The sequence below is a fragment of the Pectinophora gossypiella genome, chromosome 8 (genome assembly GCF_024362695.1).
Source record: "Pectinophora gossypiella chromosome 8, ilPecGoss1.1, whole genome shotgun sequence".
In the NCBI taxonomy this organism is placed as follows: Eukaryota; Metazoa; Arthropoda; class Insecta; order Lepidoptera; family Gelechiidae; genus Pectinophora; species Pectinophora gossypiella.
In genome coordinates this window covers 12,144,721-12,161,265 of record NC_065411.1, presented here as the reverse complement: position 1 = coordinate 12,161,265, position 16,545 = coordinate 12,144,721, and the positions used below count along the sequence as shown (strand labels likewise).

At 35.3% G+C, this 16,545-nt stretch overlaps 2 protein-coding genes across 3 annotated transcripts; one reads left to right on the top strand and one right to left on the bottom strand.

Moving 5' to 3' along the window:
• LOC126369156 (alpha-(1,3)-fucosyltransferase C-like) lies at positions 1-1,410 on the bottom strand. The gene is made up of 2 exons (XM_050013449.1): positions 692-1,410; positions 1-298 (listed from the first exon to the last, which is right to left on the bottom strand). The coding sequence occupies exons 1-2, from the start codon at positions 1,408-1,410 to the stop codon at positions 1-3; spliced, it is 1,017 nt and encodes a 338-aa protein (XP_049869406.1).
• An 11,362-nt stretch (positions 1,411-12,772) lies between these two features.
• On the top strand, positions 12,773-15,442 carry LOC126368674 (alpha-(1,3)-fucosyltransferase C-like). Of its 2 annotated transcripts, none has more exons than XM_050012768.1 (3): positions 12,773-12,879; positions 14,075-14,155; positions 14,850-15,442. In XM_050012768.1, the coding sequence occupies exons 1-3, from the start codon at positions 12,863-12,865 to the stop codon at positions 15,151-15,153; spliced, it is 402 nt and encodes a 133-aa protein (XP_049868725.1). In that variant the 5' UTR covers positions 12,773-12,862; the 3' UTR covers positions 15,154-15,442. The 2 variants fall into 2 exon arrangements, with proteins under 2 accessions (XP_049868725.1, XP_049868724.1); XM_050012767.1 differs by having other exon boundaries at positions 14,072-14,155.
• Positions 15,443-16,545: the final 1,103 nt, after the last annotated feature.

Here is a 16,545-nt window from a genome sequence, read left to right as displayed (position 1 = left end):
TCAATTCCTGACTTTCCGGTTCATTTCTTCACACCTCTCTGGATTGAGGCCCCACCACTTCTCAAACTCGTGGTAAGTGGTAGTTTCCTTCAGTTTCTTCTCGTCATTGAGTAAGGCACATATGCCGCAATAGTCGTCAGTGTCTGCACTCTCCGCCCTGGCATGATACGAGTAATGATTCGTCCACTTGAAGTAACTTGAGTATTCCTCGAAGTCGAAAATTAAGTCGATCATTCGTTTCGCCAATTTCTGCACGCCCAGCTCGCGGGCATTCAAATAGCTTCCTTCTGGTAGAAATCTGAAAGATGTTATTATAATTTGTGAAAGAACAACAGACTAACGGCTTAAATATTTATCTGTACTGAGTCAAGTGATCGGATTAACTAAGGTAACATTTAAACTTGATTTAGCAGTTACATTTTTTTAATGCTGTCGGTTTAGTGCAAAGCTTTATTGTGATGAATTAATCAATTTTATTTTATAGTCATCTGAATTGTCTTTCGAGAAAACCTTTTTTTCAAGCGTATCTGCGGATATATTTCTGAAAATTCTTCAGACACTGTATTCTTTTCAGCCTCACCCAACCTAAATGTAGTACTTTAATATTATAGTTTTACCAACAACAATCGATTGCATTATATTACATACTTTGGTATTATTTCATTGCCTACCTACATCATCAAAACTTTACCTGCTGTAGTTTGCACCACCGTACACTATTGGTATTGCACTGTAACGAACAGCATGCAGTAGTTTTTCAGTAACGTAATCTTCACCGAATGAATTTTCAAAAGATAAGTAAAAATAATAATCTTTCTTTATCTTCTCATCACATAACTTTTCGTTGGCGCGACTGCATTTCAAAGTACCACAGTGGCCGTATGCGTCTATATAAAAATGGTATTTAGAGCTCAATTCTCTTTGGAGCTCTAAAGCTATTAATTCGCGTTTACTTTTTGTGATACAGTTAGACACAAACCACGCAGCTGCTTTTGTTTTTCCACTCAGTATTTTCTTTAATTCTGGAGTCACAGGACGCATATCTTTTTTATCGATCCAATGCATATCTTTCTTTGGTCCGATGATGTTCCCTTTTTCATCTTTTATGATTAAATACCCCCATCGTGCGTCTGAGTCTAGTCTATAAGTCCAAGTCCAGTTGAAGTATCCGTCAAACTTATTAGAACAAACAGGATAATAGCCCGGCGACTCGATGGATGCAAAAACGTATTTCTGATGCGGTGATCGTCGTTTTGGCAGCCACGCTTTGGACAAAACCACTGTCTGAGGCCCTGCGAATGCTATCACATCAAATTTTGTGTAATCTCCTAGTAACTTTCGATTCGAAGTAACAAAACAATTCGTGTAGCGGCAATGTCTATCAACAAAAACTTCTGTTCCTACACGCATATATTCAAAAGGTACAGTTTTTGGTGAAGTCCATTGAAGAATATATTTTACATTAGCCTTTGGGTGATCGCGATTGGACTCTTCCTTAATATTTTGAAAATTAGAAGTCACTTGATTGTCATAACGTGGCTTATCCACCACAAAGTAAAAACAAACTAAAACAATGGAGCACACAAAAAGTACACCGCATTTTGTGATTTTGATTGTTTTCATGTCGCGTTATTATTTCCGATTTTGTTTGCGGACGATAAGAGTGGCAGTCGGTCTCAGAACGAATAACGAAAAAGTCATGCCTGTGAAATCGATTTTGACGTTAAAAAGCCCAAGTTTTAATGATTGCAAGAAATGTATTTGTTGTTTTTAGATATCACTAGTTACAGCGTTTTCAATAATTAAATTAAATAGGCTCTTTTGGATAGGTATGTCAGGTATAGGCATCAAACGAATCGACCGTATGCGAAATACAGGTATTACTGATGTAGGGAAAAAGTCCGCCAAACTGAAGTGGAACTGGGCCGCATACGTTTGTCGGATGCATCCGGAGTGATGGGCACAAGTCGTTACCTACTGGACACCTCAAGGCGGGCGTAGAACTCGACGCAGACCGCGTAAAAGATGGTGTGACGACCTGAATGCTTTACGGAGGGATTGGCTGGAGTTCGCGCAAAGTCGAGAAGAGTGGAAAAATCAAGGGTAGGCTTTCCCCAGCTGTGAGATCGAATAGGTTAGATAAGATGTCAGTCTAAATAGTGTGTGCATGATTGTTAAAAGTAGTAGATAGATATACAAAAAAAGAAAGTAGTAGTAGAGACATCCATCTCTTCCAACATTTAATGATCTCTTTTGATCACGTCTCCTACATTGGTTGTAAATAGGTATACATATTATCCATAAGCAGCTTCCGTGGTCTAGTGGTTAGAGCGTTAGGCCCACAATCCGGGTTCGATTGCCGATGGGGACATTATCGAAATCACTTGGTGAAACCGTCTTTCGTTTGGTAAGACTTTGCAGGCGTGATTCACCTGATTGTCCGAAAAAGTACGATGATTCCGTGCTTCGGAGGGCACGTTAAGAAGTTGGACCTGGCTATTAGCCGTAAAACACCTTCATCAACCCGCAGTGGAGCAGCGTGGTGAATATGCACCATACCCCCTCCAGCTGATTGAGGGGAGGCCTGTGCCCAGCAGTGGGACGTATATAGGCTGTTTATATTATGTATTATCTTAAGCAATTTCACCTTAAAACCCTAGTCCTTCTTAGTTGTATGTAGGTATTGCAGTTAGTTTTCACACGCCATATTTGAACTTATGCATGTTTTCGTCACCTTATATAGTTGTCTGGAAGAAGTAATAAGGCAGCTATTTGCCATGTACTTAGTTTAAGTCTCTTTTGTAAGTATTTTCTTTTATTTTGGTGCAATAACGTGTATTTGTATTCGAACCCTATCGTACTAAAATACTTTACTTACTTGATATTTTGTAAGTAAACGATGTTCAATTTGTCAAAAAAGTTAATGTGATATGGTTACACATTATACAAAATATTGCCCCTGATCGTATGGTATACTCATCTATTAATATAAACGGTATGCACCTGCACGTAGGAGATAACAGGAACTGGAAGTGCATCAATTCGTATGCAAAGTACCTTTATCGAAGCCTTGCATAATTCGTAGTATACTGGTGTAGAACATCGGAAGGCATCTTTGCTATAAAAGAAACTGCAGGCATATTTGAAAACGTTAGAAAACTAACAGAAAGCTCGGTGAGGTGTGGGTACTCAGTTCGTCTTGCGATGGATGTACCTCTGACTGACTGTTGTTTTGGAAACTTTACTACAACTAATTTACATGTATGTGAAGGGGGGGGGGGGTTCTAATCTAAAAAGTATGAAACAAGAAAATATTCCCATCTATTCTCTGAATTTCTTCTGAATAGTGTTGTTTAGCAGATAGTCGTAGTCGCATGCCGTGGTAAGCAAACTCCAAGGACAGTTTGGCATTCGGCAACTGTGTTGTCCAGCTAAGTATTTATCTAAGGCAAATCTACCTAAATGTAGAATTGAATTAAAAAATATTTTTTAATATTTGATTTAAATAAGTTTCGTGTGAACAAAGCAAAGCCAAGCCTATGTCGAATATACCCATGACAGAGTTCCGTACCCATTAAAACACATTCTTGTACAAACATCTTTTCCAACCCTTACTCTACTTTAAATATTCTAATACCTCGATAGATGTGTAGGTACAGAATGTTTGTTTTAATAAAAAACTAAATCCATCCAGAATGTTTTTTGCAGAAACAGTAGTTTAAGTCAAGCCATGTTCCTACAGAAGTTGACTCAACATCACTAATTTACGAGCCACGCTCTTGTCGGTGTAGCGTTCTCCATGCTACCTTTTTAGGGATAAATAGGGCAGTGGTTTGCCTTTTGCCTTTCATTCCGCGGTACTAGCCCAGATCAGCCTAACTATTCTGCATTGCTGTATCGATGGCTCCTATCTCCGCTTCTGCCGTTGAGGTCTTCACCCGTATCCCTGGGCAAGGGATAGGACCAGTTGCAGTGCCCTTACCGGGTCCATGTTGATACTATAATACTTACTTTTGTATTTTTACAACACCACAATTTGTACAAACACATGGTCACAGTAAAACATTTCTATTTCTATTTCTACCTCGTAGGTCTGGAAGTTGACTACGGAATTCTAAATACGACATTTATTACGGTTTTGAAAACACCTCCTACAATCAGTTCTCAACTATTATTCTATTGAACGTCTATAAAACCAGATCCTATTATATTGCGCACAGTATTTACCCAACCACTCAATAAAACGGTCTCACTAAAGGAATCCCACAAGCAATTAAATTATTTCAAGAAAATTCTATTAAATGGTATGTATTTAATCCATACTAATCTAAGTTACTGGTACAAACACCTCCACTAACCTGCATTGATGCGGCGCGGCGTGGTGGAGTGAACTCTCCAGCTTTTTATTATTATTTTTTTAACATAAAACTTCCCAATCCCCAACAATTCCTCCCTCCCCAAACCACGTCCTCAATTCTCTCCAATAGGCTAGTTTCCAACTAGTCAAATCAGTTACTTTTTACTGAACGTCAAAACTCGAAATTACTATGGTATTTGTATGAAAAAGCACACTGTGACGCCATAGAGAAACGTGATAAAAAGTAGGACTTATTATTCATCATCAGCCCATTAACGTCCCCACTGCTGGGGCACGGGCCTTCCCTATGGATGGATAGGGAGATCGGGCCTTAAACCATCACGCGGGCCCAATGGTTATTAAAGGCTCGATGGTTATTAACGACTGCTAATACAGCCGGGACCAACGGCTTAACGTGCCTTCCGAAGCACGGAGGAGCTCGAGATATTTTTTTTGTGGTCACCCATCCTATGACCAGCCTTTGCGAAAGTTACTTAACTTCAACAATCGCAAACCGAGCGCGTTTACCGCTGCGCCACCGAGCTCCTCACTTATTATTACGTTTTACTTAATTAAAATTCATAAATAAGGTAAATAGAAAAAACAAAATGTTTTTCGTTAGTTTTAGATGTGTGTTTTTAGTAATCAGAATTTCATAGTTTATCTTGAACCTAGTGCACGACCCAATTGGGATAGGAATAGTCGTGAGATTATTTATGTTAAAAAAAACTCATCATGGACCCTGCTAGGGCACGGCAGAATAAACTTAAAAATTATACCTATTTACTGTGATATTGACCCCCGATTCCTGTAGACAACTCCTAATTTTATTTTAAGTTAGACCCTTCATTTTCTTATCCGCCGAAAAGGAAAGGGACGGATGATTGACAACTGTTAATTTTAAAATGTATAAGTGAATGAAGGAATAACCTGGACGAATAAAATAGGCATGATATGCAACCAGTTTAACGTGTGTTCTCATTTATTTCAATTGAGTTTTGGCCAACGTATTGGGAGGGTTTTTTAAACTGCCTGAAATTGACGTGTGTTCCATTTTTATGCCTGTCGATTACTCGTCCCTTTCCTTTTCGGCGGATAAGAAAATGACAGGTATCATTTATAATAAAATTTGATGGTATGTACTGAAATCTGCAGCAATATGAACTAAGTATTCACACCTCACCGAGTTCACGGCCTCACGAGCCCAATGTGATACCTCTTTTGTTTAAGTTTTATCGTTCACAGGATTGTTACTAGGATCACAATGGATATTCAAGATTTCCTGTCATCTGCATTCTCATAGAGCCAGTGGAATTGTATAAATAGATTACGACGAAGACTTGTCACTGTATTAGCTCTGTACACACGGTTTAAAAAAGCACAAAAAACGTCAAATTCGTCGTTTGATTCGACGGTAGTAGACATTTTCTGTTTTTTTTTTGTTAAGTTTATTTTATGGCTATAATATAATCGGAGTTTTGACCAAAAGGTCAACATAATCATCATCAACATCCAGTACCTACTTGGAAAGTACTTGATGAGTGTATTTTTGTGAAATTCCAGGCCCAGTTACCGAATTGTTGGTAACATTGTGTAATGTTTTTTTTTTTACTTGTAATATTTTTTCATCAAATTCAATGTGATAGTTACAAGACTAAAATCTTTAAGAAGTTTTAAAGCAAGTTTTTTTCTGTTACTTGTATTCTAGAGATATTAATAGACATAATTTGGAATAGGTAATCTAAATATTTTAACAATTTATTATCAAATATAATAATACAAACCCAGAAAATGGTATCAAATAAAAGTGATATGAAAGTACCAGAAACCAGACCAGATAGTGAAAATAAATAAATAAAGCAAACACGACGTCATAAACAGAATAATATAATAATGAAATTCCTTATAATATTAAAAATGGAAGCATTTGTCGATTGCTTTTTTGTATTATTACTGATGCTTTCAATTATTTCTATGAAGATATCAGGCGAGACCTCACTTTCATATCATCGATTTACTACAAATGAAACATTGAAGTACATTTTATTATGGTATGGAGATGGTATACCTATGCCACCTGGCAAAGGACAAGACCCTTTTATCAATAGTAATTGTTCCGTAACAAATTGTTTTATAACTTCAAATAGGAGGTATTTAGACTATGTAAAGAATTATGATGCAATATTGTTTGACGGAAACTATGTAGCGAGTGAAAAGAAAGTCGCCCAAATACGAAAGAGGAACCCTCGACAAGTATACATTTTCTGGAATGGAGAGTCATCACATAATCATCCAGTACGCAATAAGGCGTTTAATAACTATTTTAACTGGACGTTTACCTATAGACTGGACTCTGACCTCCAAGCAACATACATCATCGTGAAAGACAAACAGGGTAATGTCGTTGGGCCTAATAAAATAATGAATTGGAAAGATAGCAAAATTGATTGGCTAATTGATTATGAAATAGAAAAGAGATTAATAAGCAAATATAAAGCTGCAGCTTGGATTGTGTCAAACTGTCGCACTAGAAGTGGAAGAGAAAATTTTGTTCGTATTCTTAAGAATGAAATGAATGCGTACAATTTGACTCTAGATATTTATGGTCTTTGTGGAAATATGAAATGTGAAAATTGTTGGGACAAAATCGAATCTGATTATTTCTTCTATTTGGCTTTCGAAAATTCTTTTAGCAGAGACTATGTTACGGAGAAAGTATTGAATGCGTTGCAACAGTATACTGTCCCAATAGTTTACGGGACTGCTAACTATAACAGGTAAATATAACTTTCATTTTTTAATAAAGATCTCTTAAGAAAATAAATTGGGATTGAGTTTGGGATTTATTATGGGGCTTATGTTTTTTGAAATGAATAAAGTTACTGTGCTGCATTCAACGTGCACACAGAGGCGGCATCGGGTCTTATGTTACACACAAAAGTCCGCCGGGACACCCCTAGCAGTCAGTACCACCTTTGTGCATTGGACTTATACGTTATGTTATAGGTTCCTGCCAAAAGGAGCATACCTGAACGCCATGGAACTGGGTGCAAAAAAGCTGGCTAAAGAAATGAACGACATCATAAACGACAAGGAGAGATATTATAGTTTCTTCAAATGGCACAATCACTACTCTTTCCATAGCCCAGATGAAGATCCTGCTACGGACATCTACTGTCGGCTTTGTGCGGCTCTCAACCACGTAGACACAAGACGAACACGGAATAATTTTCTAGATTGGTGGAATTGTAAAAGAATTACCCAATTGTTCTCCCGAAACTGTGAAGATTATTTAACTTGTTTAGAATAGTTGGGATGTAATCTAAAACTAGTTTTAATATGCAAATATATTGTAAGTAACATCTTGTAAATGCGAAGTACTTACGTGTTTATTATAATTTTACACTTGTAGATAAATATATTTGTGTACAGTTTTATAAATAAAGTTGTATGTCATTCCAAATAAAAGATTTAATTGAAATTTTTGAAACACGCCTAACTCTATCGACGTCACTGTCTTGAAATTTGTAATAAACCAGCGTATTTTGCATGTCTTGCCTTTTTATCGACACAGTAGGAAGACAAAAGCGATGGATTGATGTTAATATCTGACTGAAGAACTCAATGGCGTGGCTTATCCGGTATTTCAAGGGCCTACTATTGTTTGAAAGTGCGGTTGTACTTATTAAACCTCGGGGCTCAATATGCGTAAGTAAGGTACTCTCCGTATTCTGGCGGTACATGATGAGTTCCGGGTTTTATTTCCAATGAAGTGAAATGGTTAGTAGAAGGGAAATACCAATTTAGGTGTTGAAACATGGCAACTGTAACATTTATTATGATCATTACATCACTAATTTAAGAGCCACGCTCTTGTCGGTGTAGCATTCTCCATTCTTGTCTATCAAAGACCAAATCCTTCACTTTTTTATAAGACACGACGTTCGCCTTCTCTTTAATCTGTTCCATGTAAGCTCTTCTTGGTATTCATTATGATAAGCAATCTAAGGGTGGTATTTATAAACAAACTTCAGCTGAGACTGCCCTCAAGATCATGCTCAAGTCCGTGTTTTTCTATAAGAACTGTCACATTGACATGATCGTGAGGGCAGTCTCAAAGCTGAGATTAGTTAATTAATACCACCCTAAATTCTCTACTCTGACTTAATTCGCGATAACCTTTAACCTTGGGTATGCCTGCGTAATTATATTATATATATATGTACAATAAATATTATTAAACACGGGTCCGACAGACAGAAAGAATCTTGCGTTGAGCCTATAAGAGCTATCTCATTTGGCACGGATCTCTTGGGACTTGGGTAAAAATATGACCTTTGTGGGCTACCTCATCTTATTCTGTATTGAAGTCTGTTTCTAGGGAATACAGAACAATATTTGATTAATAGTTAGCGTCGAAGAAATGAATCTGTCTCATGCAGAGAAACGGCCAAGTCCCATGTTTTACCTAACGTTTGTAAAGGGTTTCTATACGAGTGGTTAGGGCACGTAGAGTTAGCAGCTTGGCTCTACATGAGAATGGGGGGTTAAAAAGGCCACATCAAAGCAATTCATCTAAAAAGCAATATTGCTATTTGATATTTCTGTAGAGTTTATGTATGTATATAATTTGAACACATGAAATCCAAACATAATAATTATAATTATAGGTACGTAGACATGATAAATAAGAAAGTGATACTGTCTGCACAAGGTTTATCTGCTTACTTCTATACATAAGTATGTATATGTGCGTATTTTTTTGCTTTATTGTTTTATGCAAAGCAAGATTACACCTATAGTAATAATTACCATTTTTTAGTAATTCTTATTGTATTCAAATAATATTTACTGATTTGTATTAGAACAATAATATAATAAATGATTGACTATTTTTAAATATCTCTAAGTCACAAATCCATTATAGATAGGTCACCTTTTGTCGTATTAATTTTGATTAGTATTAATTTTTTAATTACAAATATAATTTCACTTTTATTACCCTCGTAATCAAATTTCAGATGGGGAAAGGAAGCTAAAAGGACCGAAAGCAGAACATAACTAAGTACTAAGAAACGACGTAGAACTGTGTTTCATAAGAGCTATCCTAATGTGATCTGAGTGTAAGACAAAGAAGGGATTCAAAGAAAATAGGAAGTCATAAAGAGAAAATAGAAGTTAGTTTCTTTTTAGTAAAATATGCGTCGGTGTAAAATAGTAACAGTTACTACGGTTACAAAACCAACTGTTTTTCTCTTTACTTTGATAATATTGCTCTTAATAATGTACGTAGAGATTTTGGGCCAAGAGACTACTGTGATGGATGGGAATACAACACAAAAAGTATTAAAGTATATTTTGGCTTTTTCGGGAGATGCATTTGCTGGATCCGCTGCTATCCACGGACGAACTGAGTTCTCCAAGCGCAAGTGTTCTTATGATCTCTGTTTTTTATCATATGATAGGACACTCCTACCAGATATCACAAACTTTGATGCCGTATTATTTCATGGTCCAGTTGTACCGCTAACTACTGATGTGCCCATCAAACGATCAAATACGCAAGTGTATCTATTTTGGACTTTGGAATCTCCACAAAAAAGGCCAGTGATAAACAAATTATATGACAACTTTTTTAACTGGACTTGTACGTATAGATTAGACTCCGACCTGGTGCTAACATACATGTTAGTTAGAGATTACGAAAACAAAGTCATAGGACCTAGCCCAATAATGGATTGGATTAGCGATGATGAAATGCTGCCGATAAACGATGTATTAAAAAATAAGTTGAAAACGAAATATAAAGCCGCTGCGTGGGTGGTCTCACACTGCCGTACCAATGGCAAGAGAGAACAATTTGTTCATATTCTTATGAATGAAATGAAAAAGTACAATCTAACTCTAGATATCTACGGTCTTTGTGGAAAGAAGCTGTGTGAAAATTGTTGGGAAAAAATCGAATCTGATTATCACTTCTATCTGGCTTTTGAAAATTCATTTGGCAGAGACTACGTTACGGAGAAAGTATTGAATCCGTTGAAACACTATACTGTCCCGATAGTTTACGGGACTGCTAACTACAGCAGGTAAATAAAACTACCTAAATATATTTTTTTTAAGATTTCCTCCTGATAATGTGATCTTTACTACTATTTTTTATTTATTTATTATTTAAAATATACTTACAAAAACACATAAACAAGAAAGTGTAACAAAAAATAGAATGGTTTGTACGTACTTACACCTAAGAAATCGTCATTATCAAATTTTATCAAGAGTTAGGCGAATTGTAGCGTTGACAGTGACTTTCCGAACGGCGAACCTCGCTACGGCGAGTCTCTTTACGGCGAGTGGCCTTATTTTCCCTCTACGTCGAGCAAGTTTTGATGTTATTGTACAATTATGGTAAAAACTGTTTCCACATAAATAATTGTTTATGATCACTAACACACACTAAGCACACAAAAGTAGTAATAAAGTATGACACTTCGAAATAACAAAATACTTAGGTAGTATTAAGTTATTAATTTCTCTTATAAAGTAAGTAGAAAGTTTCACTAACATTATTTTTAGTGTAGTTTGTTACTTACTTATCATTTTGTTTACAGGTTTATGCCTAGTAATGCTTATATAGACGCATTGGAATTGGGTGCAAAAAAATTGGCTAAAGAAATGAAAGATATCATAGACAATAAGGAGAGGTATTATAGTTTCTTCAGATGGCATAATCATTACTCGTACCACAGCCCTGAAGAGGATCCGTCTACAGATTATTTTTGTCGTCTGTGCGCTGCTCTTCACTACGGGGTCCCAAGTCGGACGAAGGATAATTTTATAAGGTGGTGGAATGGTGAGAGACTCACACAACTTTTAACCCGAAACTGCAGCGACCGTGAGTGTTTTTATAAATAAATATAAAAAGAAAAACAAATACAACAGCAAATAAAAATACTTTTGCATTTTTAATTGACTCTTTACCTGTTTTTGTGGCGCTGAAACCTATTAATCAATCAATAAATACTTTATTGCACAAATAACGTACAGGGCAGGTACGGACGGGTAAATAAGCACCGTTTTAAAGTGAGAACTTGTAGCTTTTTTTTTGGACGTGACTTATAGTAGATTTGCCGCAGGTGGCATTAACTACTTGGCCGGAAGAACTTGTAGCAAATATAATGACAAATACAATAGCATTGACATAATTTCACCTTAAGCACAATAAATTTGTATCTGCCCTCAAAGCGTTAGAACAGATGTACCTAACATCAACTTTTATTTTTTGTATTACTCAGTTATTGTTAATTATTAATATATTACTTCTGTCTACTTCTCAGTGATAAATGTATTAGTATGTGTTATAAGTGGAGGCTTCATTGGCTAATGTACAAACTATTTCCATTTTACAAATTGTTATTCAAGCAACCGTAGGGTGAAAGAAGTCGATGTAGTGGAGCGCGCAATAAGCTTGGTTCTAATAAATGTTTTTACATTAAATTTCATCAGCAAATTATAACATTTCAAAAAGATCTTTTCCCATTGTTTTGTTTTACAAACGATTGCGTTGACAACATTATCAAAGCCTAAACGTTCGTAATTATAAGCAGCCATCATGAAAATGCATTCATTTCAACATTTTCTGTAGTAAGTACGATATTTTTTACAAAAATGGTGTCCAAATGAAATTTGATTTGGAAAATGCTGTTCTACAGGGATTTTCACGATGCCTCAAGCAAAAAAAAAACAATCTAAAACTGGTTCGACGATTTTTATTACAAAGAACAAAAAGAAAGACTTTTTTTTCACTGAAGTGTGTTAACGTGTGTTGATGAGATCGATCTTTGAACTCACAACCCACACGAGAGAAGTAGGCTGAAGTATGTTGCCAATAAAAACTCTAAAACTTTTACACAGACGTAGGTATATAGTGCTCTTTCACACAGATCACAAGTGATATTGTATCACTTTTCACAAGTTTTATTGCTCATTCATCATAATTGATTATTCAAAATAAAAATTTTACAAACCGAATTTAAATTTAGATTTATTTAATTGAGGTAAAAGGGAGAAAAATTGTGTTCACTTACTTTATTTTATAAAAAGTTACATTTATATATGGCCTATATTTTTTTTGGAACAACGTTCATCTATGAACTAATTTCGCTTTGTGCTAAACGGAAATGTCTTCAAATTCACAAGTATCTTTCTTGTATTATTTGACTTTCTTCTTATCGTTCGCAGCATTGTTATTATGATCACAATGAATAATATTCAATATTTCCTGCCGATGGCGTTCTCAAACAGAAGACGGTCGTATTGTATAAATAGACTATGATGAAGATTCCACACTGTAATCGCTGTCTGTACACTATATGGTTTGAAACACATCACAAAATTACTTTGATTCGACGGCAGTCCAGTGGTGTGTGTAGTATATTGTTTTACTGGAAACTTCTGGAACCAACTAAATTTCTACAAAGTTTAGTTTACTTATAATGTATTATTATGTGTTGTTGTGAAACGTAAGTTTTGTGAAAGAGAACATTGCATTTTGCAAGAAGTTACCTACTTGTTATCCTGTTTTTTTTTTTTTGGAAAATTAACGATCTACTATTTTTATTATGTGTATCCAGTAGTATCCAGCAAAAAAATTCTTTGAAATGTCAAATAATTATTTCATCAACTAAACGTTCATTTTCCCAATTTCAGATTAGCAGTGATACAAGTTTTGTTTTTTCATCAAATTCCAGATTCAATCTTAGAACTTTAACAAGTCAGTTTTTTTTCGGATATTTGTATTTCATACAGATATAATTTGGGATCTTAATTTAGATTTTGATGACTATTATTAAAGTTTCTCAAATATAAATAAATATAGAACAAGTAATATCAAAGCAAAATTCTATGTTTATTACTTTATTATGAGCAGAATATAATAATAATTAAAATGGCGCAAGTACCTGTCGATTGCTTGTTTATATTACTACTGTTGCTGCTAATGATTTACATGAAGATATCAGGCGAAACCTCACTGTTGTATCACCGGTTTACAACAAATGAGTCTTTGAAGTATATCCTACTATGGTATGGAGGTGGTATAGGTGGCATTGGACAAGACTATTTCATTAATCACAATTGTTCCGTAAAAAACTGTTTCGTGACTACAAATAGGATGTATTTAGAATACGTAACGAATTACGATGCTATAGTATTCCACGGACCACAACTAGTAAGAGAAAACAAAGTTGCCGATATACGAATGCGGTCCCCGCGGCAAGTATATGTATTTTGGAGTAGGGAATCCGCACACAATTATCCAGTAAAAAACTACGACTTCGACAACTATTTTAACTGGACATTTACCTATAGACTGGACTCGGATCTCCTAGCAACATATATCATTGTGAAAGACAAACAAGGTAATGTCCTTGGGCCTAATAAAACAGTCAACTGGATAGAAGATGACAAAATGTTGCCGATTGATTATAAAATAAAAAGGAGATTACAAAGAAAGTATAAAGCAGCAGCTTGGATTGCATCAAACTGTCACACTAGAAGCGGGAGAGAATCATTTGTTCGTATTCTTGGGAATGAATTGAGTACGTACAACCTGACGATAGATGTTTATGGCCAATGTGGTTCGACGTGTGACAATTGTTGGAACAAAGTCAAAAATGAATATTTTTTCTATTTGGCATTTGAAAATTCCTTTAGCAGAGACTATGTTACGGAGAAACTATTAAAACCGCTGAAATATTATACTGTCCCGATAGTTTACGGGACTGCTAACTACAGCAGGTAAATATTATGATTTCTTATTTATGTAACTAACTACTAGCTGTTATCCGCGACATTGTTCGCGTGAAACCTTACTATAAAAACTTTAGAAGTTTCATACAAACTTTGCGACCCCCTTAGGGTCTGAATTTTGCAAATTCCCGTCTTAGTGAGCACTTGCGTCCTAAAAGAAACCCCTCGCTAAATTTGAGTTATTATGTGTTTTAATTTTGAGACTTGTACTTGTAGTTTTATGGATTTCGTGATGGGTGAGTCCGTCAGTTAGTTAGTGATTGAGTGACCTTTCGATGTTATGATGAATACAGATCTAGTGAAAATTATAAATCTTTTAAATATAAATATTCAAGGCCGAGTTTAAGATTTCTCACAATTTGAGATTATAATATTAATTTTGTCTTTTTCCCATTGGGGTGGTAAGCAGTACGAATTTTTACTCACTATGATACTTACACAACACTTTGGCTGTTCCACTCTCATCAAACAAGATGGGACGGGAAATAGGCGAGATGTTATGTATGTAATTTTGTTGTGATGATGGTGGAGTATGTGCTGCCATTCAAAAGTAATCGTTAGTCAGAGAGTAATCGTAACTTGTACCTCAATGCACATAGAGGCGGTATCGGGAGCGAACCGGGCCGGGATGATTTTGCAAGTACCGACTTTGTGTGCATTGGACTTATAAGTCATCTTATAGGTTCCTGCCGAAAGGAGCATACCTGAACGCCATGGAACTGGGTGCAAAAAGGCTGGCTAAAGAAATGAACGACATCATAAACGACAAGGAGAGATATTATAGTTTCTTCAAATGGCACAATCACTACTCTTTCCATAGCCCAGATGAAGATCCAGCTACGGACAACTACTGTCGGCTGTGTGCGGCTCTCAACCACGTAGACACAAGGCAAACACAGAATAATTTTCTAGATTGGTGGAATTGTAAAAAAATTAAGAAATTGTTTTCACGAAATTGCAAAGATGTTTTAACTTGTTTAGAATAGTTTAGGTAGTAAAACATTTTCGATGTGCAGTGTTTAATTATATACAATAGCTTTAAATATACGAAGAGATTCATATATGTAAGTAGATATGTTACAGTCAAAACCTGTTTTTGGTGAAAACGCGTTTTGCCAATTTAAAACTGTTTTTAAATTTCGTTATTTTTTAGTACCTAATGAGGAAGCTAAAGATTAAGTAAGATATATATGTATTATTATCATTTTACTTTTTTAATATATCATAATTTACAAAGGTCTGCAAAACTAAGCATCACACTTTTAAAATTATATTTTCAAGTACACAAAATAATCTATTGAAATTAAAAGGACACGAAAAAGAGTTTTTTTTATGTAAGTTACAAAGAGACGTAATAAAATTATCTATAAAATATTTTTAATTTTATATCTCTAATTTGAATAATTTATAAAAAAATGAAATTTTAAAAGTGTAGTACCCAAGTACTTAGTTTTGCAGGCCAGTACCTACTCTGTAAATTATTATTGTCTTTCGATATACTTACTAAAATATTTTCGACCTACGTGAATATTTATTTAGAGATAAAATTACCTGTATTGTCTATTTTCTTTGTATGTTCCTTTGTTTAATTCTGTACCTTACAAATAAATAAATAAATAAGAAAATCCTTCGTAAAACCCCAAGTGATCTTAAACAATTGTCACGTCCCCTGATCCACATTCAGCAAATAGGATTATCTTCGTAAGCGAGACACGTTTGATTCTTTTGTAATTGCTGTATTGACGGCAATGGGGTGATACGGTGGCGTAATGGGCAGTTTGCCAAAGGAGATTGCGACTAGAATCAACTCATGAAAATAATATACTAAACGACAAAAGTACGAATATACTAAGGCCAAGGGTATTTTTGTAGCTACTTTTCCCCGACTATACAGGTTGAGAAGCTGCAGTAGTTTTAGGCGGATGAAACTTTCATCGAAAAAATATTACTTCTTCTTCTATCGTGTGTGTTGTGAGGTGGATTACAGTTAGTAAGTACTTATATAAAAGCTAACCATTCAAAGCGCAACTACTTATACGAGAATACCAACTGAATAAAGATATATTTTGCATAACGTACAGGGCCTGTACATCAGTTATGGGTTTAGTCTATTAATTTGTTTGTTTCAATAGGTAGTTTTCTGATCTGATGATTTGTAGGTCTGCCTACCCCAATACATACAGAGTGTTAATGACATCGTAACGGAAACTTTAAGGGATGATTCAGACCATAATTCTGAGTAGTTATCAAGTGGAATTTTTTGTTGCAAAAGTGTGGAACTGAAAATAATTTAAAAAAATGAATTTTCCGGGAGGAAATTCCACTTGTTATCAACTCAGAATCATGATCTGAATCATCCTCCTCAGTATTCGTTACGG

Bases quoted from the DNA above. Each gene is read 5' to 3' on its own strand.
- LOC126368674 (XM_050012767.1), top strand. The intron at 14,156-14,849 runs GTAAATATTATG...GTCATCTTATAG, and splicing joins GGGACTGCTAACTACAGCAG to GTTCCTGCCGAAAGGAGCAT.
- LOC126369156 (XM_050013449.1), bottom strand. From the start codon at position 1,410: ATGCGTGTAGGAACAGAAGTTTTTGTTGATAGACATTGCCGCTACACG. The intron at 299-691 runs GTAAAGTTTTGA...AACATCTTTCAG, and splicing joins GGTGGTGCAAACTACAGCAG to ATTTCTACCAGAAGGAAGCT.